Source organism: Motacilla alba, chromosome 5 (genome assembly GCF_015832195.1).
Source record: "Motacilla alba alba isolate MOTALB_02 chromosome 5, Motacilla_alba_V1.0_pri, whole genome shotgun sequence".
Lineage (NCBI taxonomy): Eukaryota > Metazoa > Chordata > Aves > Passeriformes > Motacillidae > Motacilla > Motacilla alba.
In genome coordinates this window covers 3,353,175-3,364,735 of record NC_052020.1, presented here as the reverse complement: position 1 = coordinate 3,364,735, position 11,561 = coordinate 3,353,175, and the positions used below count along the sequence as shown (strand labels likewise).

General features: G+C 46.3%; 1 protein-coding gene across 2 annotated transcripts in view; it reads left to right on the top strand.

Moving 5' to 3' along the window:
- Window positions 1-1,485: 1,485 nt before the first annotated feature.
- The window catches only part of LGR4 (leucine rich repeat containing G protein-coupled receptor 4), a 70,614-nt gene continuing 60,538 nt past the window's right edge, over window positions 1,486-11,561 (top strand). For both annotated transcript variants that reach the window (XM_038137806.1, XM_038137805.1), the window contains exon 1: window positions 1,486-2,077. In XM_038137806.1, the coding sequence (XP_037993734.1) occupies window positions 1,893-2,077 (185 nt within the window). In that variant the 5' untranslated portion in view covers window positions 1,486-1,892. The remainder of the gene's footprint in view (window positions 2,078-11,561) is intronic.

The window sequence follows — 11,561 nt, the reverse complement described above, 5'->3', positions numbered from 1 at the left end:
GTCATCTTTGGGGATAAAAAAGCTGATGATGTAAGAAGAAGTGGAGAAGTTACTGACAGACAAAGGATAGTCAACCCAAGTAAAATGATACTTGCAGCTTCTACCAATTAGAAAAAGATATGTGCTGCCTCGTGGACAAAATAGAGCTACTAATCGAGATGTGTGGACAAAGCAGAGCAACAAATCAAACAATGTGTGACTATGTAGACCAAGGTAAGAAGTATATAACGTTTAGAAGCACAATAAACGGCTTTTACTTGATTCACATTGAATTTGCAGAGTCCTTTGTCTTCTCTCCTCAGGGTCTCTGCCAGGCTGCTCAGCTCTGGCGTGGGCTCTGCGGGCGTTTGTGGGCTTTAGGCTGGGCGGCACAGACAGCTGCCTGGGCGGGACTCAGCCGGACTGGCAGCTCCCGGGCAGGCTCAGAGCATCCGGCCCAACATGTAAAACAGGCCATGTGGCTGCGTACCAGCGCAGGAGCCCGTGCCTCTGCCAGGCTTTCGCCAGCCGGCTCTGCTGGCTCAGAGCCTCTTTTGGGGTCTGGGCCAGAGCGGGCCAGCGCTGAGAGGTCCCAGCTGGTTACCCAAGGACTGCTGTGACATCCTGTCCTGGTTTAGGGTAAATCTGGCAGAAAACCAGTGATTCGTGGTGATTGTGTGGAGCATGGTGCATGAGTGAGCTAAGCTAATGCAGCAGGTTCCTTCCTGGTGGTGGCTGCAGGGTAGAAGCGTCCAAAAGAAAGCATTTAAAAAAAAGTCAAGTGATGAAAGGCACTAACAACAAGGATAGAGGGGGTTTCAGTTTTGTTCAGTACTCTTTTTGAGATAGTTAGGAGAAAAGGACGCAGACGGGCACAGGTTTGGTTGCGATGTATGAGCTGTATAGAAGCCAAGTACCACGGCAGTGTTTTGTGTGGGAAGGAAACAGTTCTTTCAAAGCAAACCGTTTTTGGGGAGAGCTTGTGCAGCAGTCACTGCAGCTTTGGGAACAGGAGTGAGAAGTGCTTTTTGTGTCCCTGAGGCAGAAGGACGGCATGGCCCCCGTGCTCTTTCCCAGGGGATGGGTGGACCATGCCGGCTGGAATCCTCCGGTCCCGGCCCCCGAACGGCGCGGCTTTATCTCCTCCCGTGCATTGTTTGGGGCCGGTGCCTGCCGGCTGCGGGGGGACGCGGGCCCAGGCGCCCGCCCGCTCCTGCCGCGGCAATGGTAGGGCTGGAAATGGTCCTGAGGTCTCGGGGCCCGGCGCTGCCCTCGTTCCCAGACCGGCCCGGCCCCGTCTCTGGACCCGTTCGCTCGGGGTTCCGTGGGCCCGGGGGTCCCGGCGCCGTGAGGGAGCGGCCCCGGGGGGCGGTGGCCGCCGGGGAGGGAGGGCCGGGCTGCCCGCGCGGGCCCCGCCCCTTGCGCCCGTTGGTTGCGGCCTGGCTGTGTTTTGCATATTTCCCACCCCTTGCCGGCTCTGCTCCAATTGGAGCGCGGGTGCGGCTGTCTCATTAGCATACGCATCTCTGCCCTGGGCGCGGAGCTGCCGCGGCCGCAGGACAGAGATCCGGGAGGGGCGGGAGCGCCAGCGGAGCCCCTGGGGCCGACCCGGGATCGCCGCCGGCACGGCCTCCCCAGAGCTCTGCTTGCACGGCTGAGATGAGCGGTGGCGAGCAGCGCTGCGGGCTGTGCACAGGGCAGGCGGACGGCGGAGGGCTGACTTCCCGCTGAGGCAGCCCCGGGGCTGCGCCGGACGGAGGAGCCCCTTTATTTTGAATTTTTTGTCGTTGTTGTTTTTGGTGGGTTTTTATACGTATTCTCAGCAGCCGGCCAGGCTCGGTAGGCGGAGGGCGCCAGCGCAGAGTCGCAGGCCGAGCCGGGCTGGGGGGGCTGGGCGGCCGGCGGGGTCGGCGATGCGGTGCCTCGCTCTGCTTGGCCTCGTCGCCTGGGGCCTGGGGAGCTGGGCCGGACACAGCGGCGGAGCGTCCCCCCCGCCCTGCCCGGCCCCTTGCAGCTGCGACGGCGACCGCGGCGTGGACTGCTCCGGGCGGGGGCTTGCGGCCGTGCCTCCGGGACTCAGCGCCTTCACGCACGCACTGTGAGTCGGGGCGCGGGCTGGTACGGGTGGGCAAATAGCCGCGGCGAGGGGGAGGCACCGGCGGCGGGTACCCCCGATAATTGCGTGTGTGCGGTGGTTGTTGCTGCGTGGGTCTAACGTGGCCGGCTCCGGCGCCGCAGCGCTCCCTGGCCGAGCCCGCGGTGCGGCCTCCGGGCAGCGCCCGGCGCCCCGCTGGGGCAGGTGAGCTCGGCAGGGCCTGGGGCGGCTCTCCGCGGCTCCGGGCGGCCGACGGGAGCCGGCCGACCCCGAAGGGACCGGCCTTGGAGGTTTAAAGGCTGGGAGGAAGCCGCTCGGACCCTGCGGCGGTGAAAGGCGAAGCTCGGGGTTCGGTGGGGCCCGAGTCGATGCCGGTTCCGTCCTGAGCCGGGGGGGAGCTGCTGCTCTCACTTGAGTGAGTGCGCCTCAGCGTGCGTCCTCGCCCCGGGTCGCCTTTCTCCTTGTTCTTTTCTAGAAACCGGTTGCCATTGCCGGTCAGTTTCCTTCCAAAAGTTAAAGCATTTTCAATCCGAAGAACGCGTAAGTCTGGTTAAATACGGTGCCTTCGCTTTTACAAAATCTTCGCGATGGTAAAACACAGGGGAACCTTGGGAAAAAACAGCATAGCCAAACATCGGTGGTTTGTCGAGTTTTGCTCGTGAATGAAGAAAAACATAAACTCTTAAAAAAAAAACCCTCCATTTTATCCCATAGTCTATGACAGTGTTGTAAAGCAGGCAGAAACTGGTAGGTCTTGTGTGGCGTTTTGGCAACTTTAATATAAAATTTTCATTGAGGAATGAGCACGGTTCTGTAGAGACATGACCGGGGAGGGATTTGCAGCTTTCAGTACGGTGGCTTTGCTAATCCTCAAACCTGTTAAGTTTCGCAATAAAACTTGTCAGTCTTGCCCCACTTCTCAGCGCAGATTTCATAGGGTGGAGCAAGGTCTTGTATGGGCCAGTGGTCAAGTCTGGTATTACTAAAGCTTTGCCGTGTTTGCAGCATGTAATACAGCACACTACGGCAAACGATAGTGCGACGTTTCAGATCGGTACTGAATTGTTATTTTGTCAGAATACAGCAGAGGTGTATGCCTTCGAAAATTGCACTTCTTTTCTTTGTCTTTGTTTGCCTACGCTTAATATGCAGAGGGAGTCTGATTCATAGTTACTGGGTGTTTAGTTTACTGAGGAGGTTTCCAGTTTCTCCTACATATTTGGATTGTTTCTTTTAGTTGTTCAGGCTGGGTGGAGAAAGATTACTGGGCCTTTTTTCTTGTGTACTAGTTGATGAATGATAGAAGTTGCATCTGGTCTCAGTTGTTATCTGTGCTTAAATGTTTTGTTCTTTTTTTTTTGAGCTTGTAAGGTGTTGAGTGGGACCTCACTTTGTGGTGTTTTTCCTGTGGCAGAAATGGTGATTTCTGAGTGTTTGGGGTAGGGAGTTAGACCCTGCCATCATGAACCCTTGGAATTACTGCTAAACAGTCTTCTCTTTACAGATAAAACAAGGAAGTTACCTAAATTAATAAGGTGCTTGAAGTCTCTCTGGTAAAAGCTGCATTTAAGCATAAGATTTTATGGCTCCTACATTGTCTGGCTGTCTTATAAAATGGACTGGTACATCCCTGAGTGTCTGCAACATGACATAAGTTGCCTAATGGGCACAAGTTGCCATAGCCAACACCCATTAGAGATAAAACTGCCGAAGAGTTTCATTTTGAAAGTTCCTCCTTACTGTGCAGGTAAATTTCACACAGGCAATGTGACACTTATGGCAAAAGTGAGAGGAGGCCTGCACACACTGAAATGTGCTTTGGAATGAGTTTGTGTAGCTTTTGATTTTATGCTCTTTAAACTTCAGAAGAATTTTTCTTGAACTTGAGAAGAATCTGTCTGGTGCTGTGGTAGTGGAGGATACTCTTGATCCCCGTTTGCATTCAGTTCCTGCTTCCTTATTTACAGAAGGAAAATAATTGATGGCTTCTTGGTGCTTCTGAGCTCAACCAGTCTCTCTTGTAGTGAAGGCACTAGAAATTTAGGGTATGTAGAAGACAGTTTTGGAGGCAATAAAAAACTCACTTCTGACCTGTTTGGACTGGACAATGTATAGTTTTGCCAGAGATGCTCAGTTGGTTAGTGTGGAAGAAGAAGACAGAAAAATAAAATCACGCTCCTACGTGACATGTTTGTGTCATGGCAAAGCACCTTAGCTATGTAAAGAGAAGAAAACTTTTCTGTGTTCTATGTCAGGCCCCTTAATGATGTCAGGAGAGCTCCTCAGCATTGCTACTGAGCTAGTTTTTGATTATAGCCATGGCAGCAGAGAGCCTATAGCATTAGAGGTGGCTGAAAGAGCGTTACAGGTGATGTTCTGTGATACTAAACCAAAGGTGTGCCCAGAGTTTTGCTTTGGCCATGAGAAAGCAACTGAAGAAGAACTGCTCACAATTGAAGTTGGCAGTGAATGAGTTCCAAGGTAGCTGAGAATTATGGAAGGAACCCAGTATTTAATTTTTGCTAGTTCTGTTTTCCTGAAGTCTCAATTTCTTTGTGTTAAGTCTAATCATTTAGCCTAACTTCCCAGGTGCTGCCATGAATGGTCAGACAGGGGTTTCTGTAGAGCCTTAAAGGTATATCCTTACAGAATACCCTTCTCATTCCTTATTTCTGTTTATTCAGCTCTTGACTGATCCCCTGCTGTCTCTTGCTCACTGTGGTGGTTTGAAAGCAGGGAGAGAGGGGCTGGTGTGATAGTGGGGGATTATATGATTACCAGAGAATGATGAGATCTCTTGAAGGTAATTCTCTCAGACTGAGCAGCTCGAAAGGATGGAGTATCTGGTCACTGCTTTTCAGTCGTTGGTGAACTTTGAGAGGCAGAATTTGAATAAAGCTGTCCCAGCTGCAGTCAACTCAGTGAAGAGATTACTGGGAGATGTACAAGTGCTCAGAAAAGATAGATGACAACACTAGATCAGACCTTTCTGAGGGGATGGGGTGGATAGGGACGAGTCCGCAGGGAGTTGGGATGACATGAGCAAGGATAAATGCTTGATACTTTTACTGTAGGCAACAATTTGTATAATTTAGGTAGATGTTTAGGTAACTCTTAATTGCCATCTGCCAGTTCTTCTCTTTATGAAGGTTCAGTTTGCTTGGTTGCAAAATAACTGTAGTATGTGCACGTTATAGGCACAGAGTTTGTGGTGATTGTGAGTGGGGCTGGCTGATCCCTAATGGGTACAGCTGTGCAGGACAGGTGAATGCTGCTGAAGGTAAGGAGCCATGGAGTGCCCAGGAGTGCTGAGCAATCCCACAGGGAACAGAGGGCACACAGGTGCAGTGCATTTAAGGTGAAGGTTATAAAAGATTGGGCTGAAGAGCAATAAGGAGCAGATGCTTGAAGCCTCCTTTGGTGTCGGTCATGGCTCCACCGTCCTTCCGATATGAGTAAGTGGTGCCTGTGCACTATGTAAAGCATATGAAAATGGGTTTTGTTTGGGTTTTTTTCAATGCTGTATGCTCCTGATTTTTGCTATGATGGTTTCACATGCCGTGTTCTAGAAAACTTCATGCTCGTGAGAGGAAATTGCAGTAAGGCATACACATGTGCTTGTGCTTCTCGTGGATTAAGAGTTGTAATGGTGAAAAGTGAAGATGTCCAGATGCGACCTTGAGTCTGGAAAATGTAGCATGATTGCAATTCTTCTGAGGTGGAAAAGCCTTATCTAATTGCAGGTTTGAAGGCTTTGCAGGTAAACCATTTAGTTTTTCATTTGCCTACTGGCGATATGATGGCAAGTAGTAATTCCATATTTCTTTTAGAAAGACATGGTCATGTCATTTCATTTTGAATGTTCCTGTAAGTCAGCAGAAATGTTGTTACATTTGTACAGGCTGATGAAATCTGACAGACAGGAGGAGTATTTCAGTTTGGTGAACATTCAGTGATTCCAGCAACAGTCTTTCCAGCATATATCACCCAAGGACTGTAGTCTTTATCTTCATTTTAAGCTGGCCAATTTATCTGTCAGTATTGTAAAAAAGTAATGCTATTAGGTAGTGTACACAAAGTGAAGCTGTTGGTGTTTCAGTGTTAAATAGTTTTACCTTTTTAATGTTTTTGTTGGTATCAAATTTGGTGTTTTCCTCTTCGCTGTTTATCCCCCCTGAAAAAACCCAACATTCTGCCATAGCATGTAATTCTCAGGTATTTGGCATTTGTTTTGTACATGGAGCTCGTTTGTATCATATGTAATTTCTTGTTTGATGTGTACTGGCAGAGGCTTGGAAGTGTGATTTTGGGGAATAAATACTAAGATAAGTCTGCAGCATAGAATAAAGTTGGACTTTAGTGTAAGCAAGTCCTTGTGCTAGTAAGGAGGTAAATAATTACCGTTTCAGTTCTTGAGAGGAATTTGCTAGAAACTATCTACTTGAGAAGGAAAATACGGAAGCTGTAATATAAGGACTAAAAAACAAAACTAAAAAATCCTCCTCTGCAAGGATCTTTGTTTGTTTTGTACTCTACATCTAGGCCAGCAATTTTTGCAGAACACAAGCTCTTATTTACCCAGAGAAAATTACTGGCCTAGATTTCCGAAGGGCTGAGCACCCGTATCACATTTTAGAGAGCACGGTGGCTGCAGGGCTCTGGGAGTAACTCTGAATGTCCAAGATCTTCCTCTCAGCCACCCCGTGCCTTTCCTAAAAGCTTATTCCTAAAGATAAGCCTCTTGTTGGGAATGGGTAGGAACTGGTGTTCTGTTTATTTTGTGGGGTAATTACCAACAGCCCGGATTTGCCTGCTCCTTGTTTTACAAACAAGCAAGGGAGCGAGATGGATGGGACTGGTTCATTTCAGCAGGGCTGCTGAAACTTCATGGCAGTAGTTACTCTGTTAAGGGTGAATGTGTTTCAGGCAGCAGCTCTGTGCTGCCAAACTGTGGTTTTGGGTCTCTCTATGGAAGAAGCAGAACATCAAAAATAGCTTAAAGATGAATGAGAGAGATTTGTATGATCCTAGAAATAGAAGACAAAGGTAGAAAGAGCAGAAGCAGCCATTCCTATGGCTGAAACTTGTAAATTGAAGCAGCAGAGTTTTAAATGCTACAAGCCCTTTGCTTACAGAGATCTCAGTAGTATGTCATGGATTAGAGGCCCTGGCCATCCTCTCCACCTGGTAGATTCACCATCTGCTTCAACAGTGACCTAGGATTTTGCTACAGAGAAATACTCTTCTGTAGCTTTTCATGTCTGCCTTTCAGGTACTGTTTCAGTTTGTGATAAGATGTTCTCAAACTTTGGTCTGAAAAGAGCTTTCTAGTCATGTGATGTTGGTTCTCAGTGCACTTCCACCTCTAGCTTGCCCTGCACAGCCCTGCTGAAGAAGTGGAGGTAGCTATTGATATTTCCTTTGCTGAGAGGTGGCTAGCTGGTAATGTTTATGGGGAATTGTGTGCAGGGATGGTTGTCACAGGAGCTCACACAGAGAACAGGATGATCTTGGTGTTACTGTGTAAATACTGTCCTCACTATAAATATGTCTGAGAGCTTTTCTTCAGAATCACGCCCAGATTCATTCACTTTTGTTCCAAATAAAGTTGGTATGTCTAAATTTGAAACATGCAGCAGTAGATATAAGGGTACCTGGGAAGTATAATTAAACAATGAAAAAATGCCCTGTGATGTACCTGCAAAACAGTTGACCGTTTTGCCTTTTAAGTGCTAAGTTCCTGTCAGTGAGTTTCACTGGAGTTGAAAGTTTCCAATATTTTCAAATTTTGTGTCATTTGTTTTAAAATGCATACTTGACATAGCAGGATCCATTTTATTTTACTCTTGAATGATTTAACTGTTACAGGATTGTGACAAGGTCAGCACTTTCCACTTCCCAGAAACATACTCCTGTTGCTGAAAGAGTAAGGGAAATTTGTATTTCAGCTTCAGCAAGAATGTGAAGGCACAATGATATTATACATCTCTTACAAAACCACAGAGAGGACTGCAGTGATCTTAAAAATAACAGTTTGAAGTCAATGTCTGAAAACTGCTGTTGAATTTGAATGGGTAATAGCCAACTTATGGCATTATGCATCATGTCAGCCAATATGGTAAGGTGTTTTTAAAAATAGAGACAGCTATTTTTGACCAGGTGATGTTGGTATTTTCTGGTGGACTGTGGTCTGACATCTGTCAGGCTTATGTTTGATTTTGGGGAATATCACTTAAACATTTTCTTACTAAAATATGAAGGCTTTTTTTTTTTTTTTTCTTTTAAAGTGATGTGCCTCCTCCTTTTCTCTACAACTATCCAACTAGTTGTGGTAAAATGCTAGGTCTTGCAAGGACTTTTTTTCACCCTCAAACTTTTAATCAGATGTGTCTGGACTTTTAAACGGTTACAGGATTAGTAGTGAATCATAAATGAATGTGCAATTTCAGAGGTACACAGAGAAGGCCTAAACCTGTTTAATTTAGCTTAATAATGCTGGAGATGCAGTTGTATATTTGGTAAGCTTGCTCTCCGAAAATGTGTTTTAACTGGGAGGTTTTGCTGTTACCTTGTTGACATGCACAGGGTTACAGATTAATAGCCTGCCCCAGTGCCAAGTGGGGAGAGCAGCATGGCTGTGCTTTCAATAGCCATGTCCCTGACAGTGAGAACAGATGGACTGTTTCATCCCATCCTTGAAAGCCATGTGTGGAGCAGGACGGGCAGGGGCTGGGCCTTCAGCCTTCATGGCTCATTGGTAAGGCAGCCAGAAAGTTTGCTGGGAGCAGTTCAGCTCTTGCTGAAGCTCTTGTGCTTTGCCTGGCACTGGTCAGTGGTGGCACAAGAAGCCCAGATGTGGAACAATGCTGTTTTGGCATTGCAGTAATGCAGTGTATTGCAGGGACCATGCAGCACAGTTCACTGTGGCTGTGTTTCATTCTTTTGTATGTGATACTATGCAGCATTTCTTTCTGAACCATTTGGGCACTGTAGGGGTTGTATTTGGTGTTCAGTAGATGCAGAAGACATGACTGCAGATATGGGTCCTGCTGGGATGTACCTGGGAGTTGGTGTCTCCTATGCCCATTGCTTCCCCTTTCAGAGCACAAAATGCAAATGCTGTTCCCTGCTGTCCAAACAGGACGTGGCAGTGTGTTAGCTTGTAAAGGGAGAATTTGTTTTCCCTGCACTCAGGGCTTTAGGGTTGTGGCAGGAAAGCAGCACAGTTAGCTCCTGTTGCTGGAGGAGGAGATGGTGCAAGTCAGGAAAGGATGTTTGGGAAAACTGGCTGCTCCTTGCCTGTCAGAAGGAGTCAGTGGTGTATAGCCTCAGTCCTTTCTTTGTTATTAGAGTTTGATATGTGGGATATCCTGGCTGTCCTTTTTAAAACTTAGTCTCATGTTATTTTAGAAGTAACTTACTGGAGAAGTTTCCTTGCTGTTTCCTAAATGCTGATCCAGATTAGTAGCGGATGTAGTTTCCTCACCTGGAAAAGTGAGGAGACTGAAACCTGTAACTCTGGAATGCAGGCCCCTCTCTGGTGCAGTGGGACATTCTGTCTGGAAACATGCATGGTGTTCTCCATGTGGCAGAAATGGTGGATCTGACTTTCACTCCACTCAGGCGTGTAGAAGGTGTGAAGAGGTTGCCGTCTTTTTCAGGTGCCATGGTTGGAAGCCCTAGAAATATGTTGATTTCTTTTTTTAACTAGAGGAAACCTTTCCCAGACTAGGGGACATGCCTGTAGTAGTGCTCTCAGCAGTTCTGTCTGCTGCTCCTGCAGCTTAGGAGTCCTTTAACCTACTGCAAGGAGCCCTGCACCATTTGGAAGATGGTTGCCTGACTTAAATGTTCTTTAAGGGAATTTTGCAAAGCCATTGTCAGCAGCAATCTATGTATTTCTTGTTCACCTCCTTTATTTACAGTTTCACTCAAGTAGCTGCTGTCTTGAGACATGAAATGCTCGCTGTGCTGAGTGTCCTCTTGGGGTCTTGGTGGCCTTCCTGGAATTAGCTGGGGAGAGAGAAGGAAATGGTTCATTGTAAAGAGTCCTACTTTGAGAATGTAGTTACTGATGATTTGGGCCTGCACAGGCTTCTGCCTTTTGGAAATTTTTTACTGCTATTGGCTTTAACATTTGGGTTTAAAAAAAACACAGTGGAAGTGGATGGGCTAATATTGACCAAACTGTTAATACTTTACAGAACCTAGTGTGAGTCTTGCTGGGTGTAGAAAATCCATGTCTTTTGCAAGGGCAAATCTGGCTCTGTGTTACTATGGCTAAGTGTTTACTGGAGGCATTATATTTCTTCAATATCAGGTCAGTCATTTATTTAGAATTTACTTGCTCCTGCTTGACCTTTTTTTCAGAAATTTCAACTAGTTTGTTTACATGTTTTTTTTCTGTAACCTGCTTACTGCAAAGGCAGATCTCTAGTTTTCAGATCAAAAACGAGCAATATCTTGAATGTTCAAGAGGATTAAGCAAGGATTTAATTTGTTTTTGGTATAATAAGTAGCAGTTGTTTACTTCTTCAGCAGAGTACTTTGCAGTATTGCAGCAAGACCGGTTTTTCCTCCTTAAAACTCTTCAGCTCTCCTGAGTAATCACGCTAGTAAAACAAGTCTGTATTCAAAAGAGGCTAGCATGAAAACAATAATATACCTGAAATCCCATTTAAGGGTAGGACTGCTTGCACTGTGATTGTATCTTCACTTACACAAAATAGGTTTTTTTGTCTAAAAGCATGAATGGGAGAAATTCTGTAACAAGCATCAGATAAATTTTCAAATACCCTTGGTATTTGCCTCACCAGATATATTCCCCATGTCCTTCGGGCAAAGTGCATCACCTGGTCTGGGTTTGTTCAGTGTCATCAAGAACAGAGAATAGCAGAATAATAATGTAAACATAAAAAAAATGTGTCCCTTGTGCCATTTATCATTGAACTTGCCTCAGTGAATTTGGTGCCCAGTCTGATTTGTTTTTTTATAAAAAGGTCAGCATTGATACTGCTGGCCACTTCACTGTGCAAATTGACTTTCCCACCAGTTTGTCTTTTGGCATCTTCAGTAGGAATGGGCAGCTTGTGTTTCATCTCTGGCCTGCAAATGCCCATTAGGAGATATACTTTAGAGGTACTGGAGAAACTGAGGATTCTACAGTGTTTATTCATATGTAGCTCTTTCAAAAAAATCCACTTCTTTCCAAAGAGGATACATTAGTTGCGTTGTGCAGTTACTGAGAAACAGAACAAGAATTACACAGTGCCTACTGTCATCCCATGTACTGAATAAGTTTTGATTGTTTGAACTATCAAATTGAAAAGTAGTTTCTTAAGAGAACCTATGAATCTCAGTGTGAATCAACAGGCAAAGTGCAGAGGTGGTTATGCATATGACCGTTTTCAGCCTTACAAGTTTTTTGCATCTCTAATTTAAAGAAAGAAAAACCATTGAGTAGTAGCACCCTCCCTTGGGATTGAGC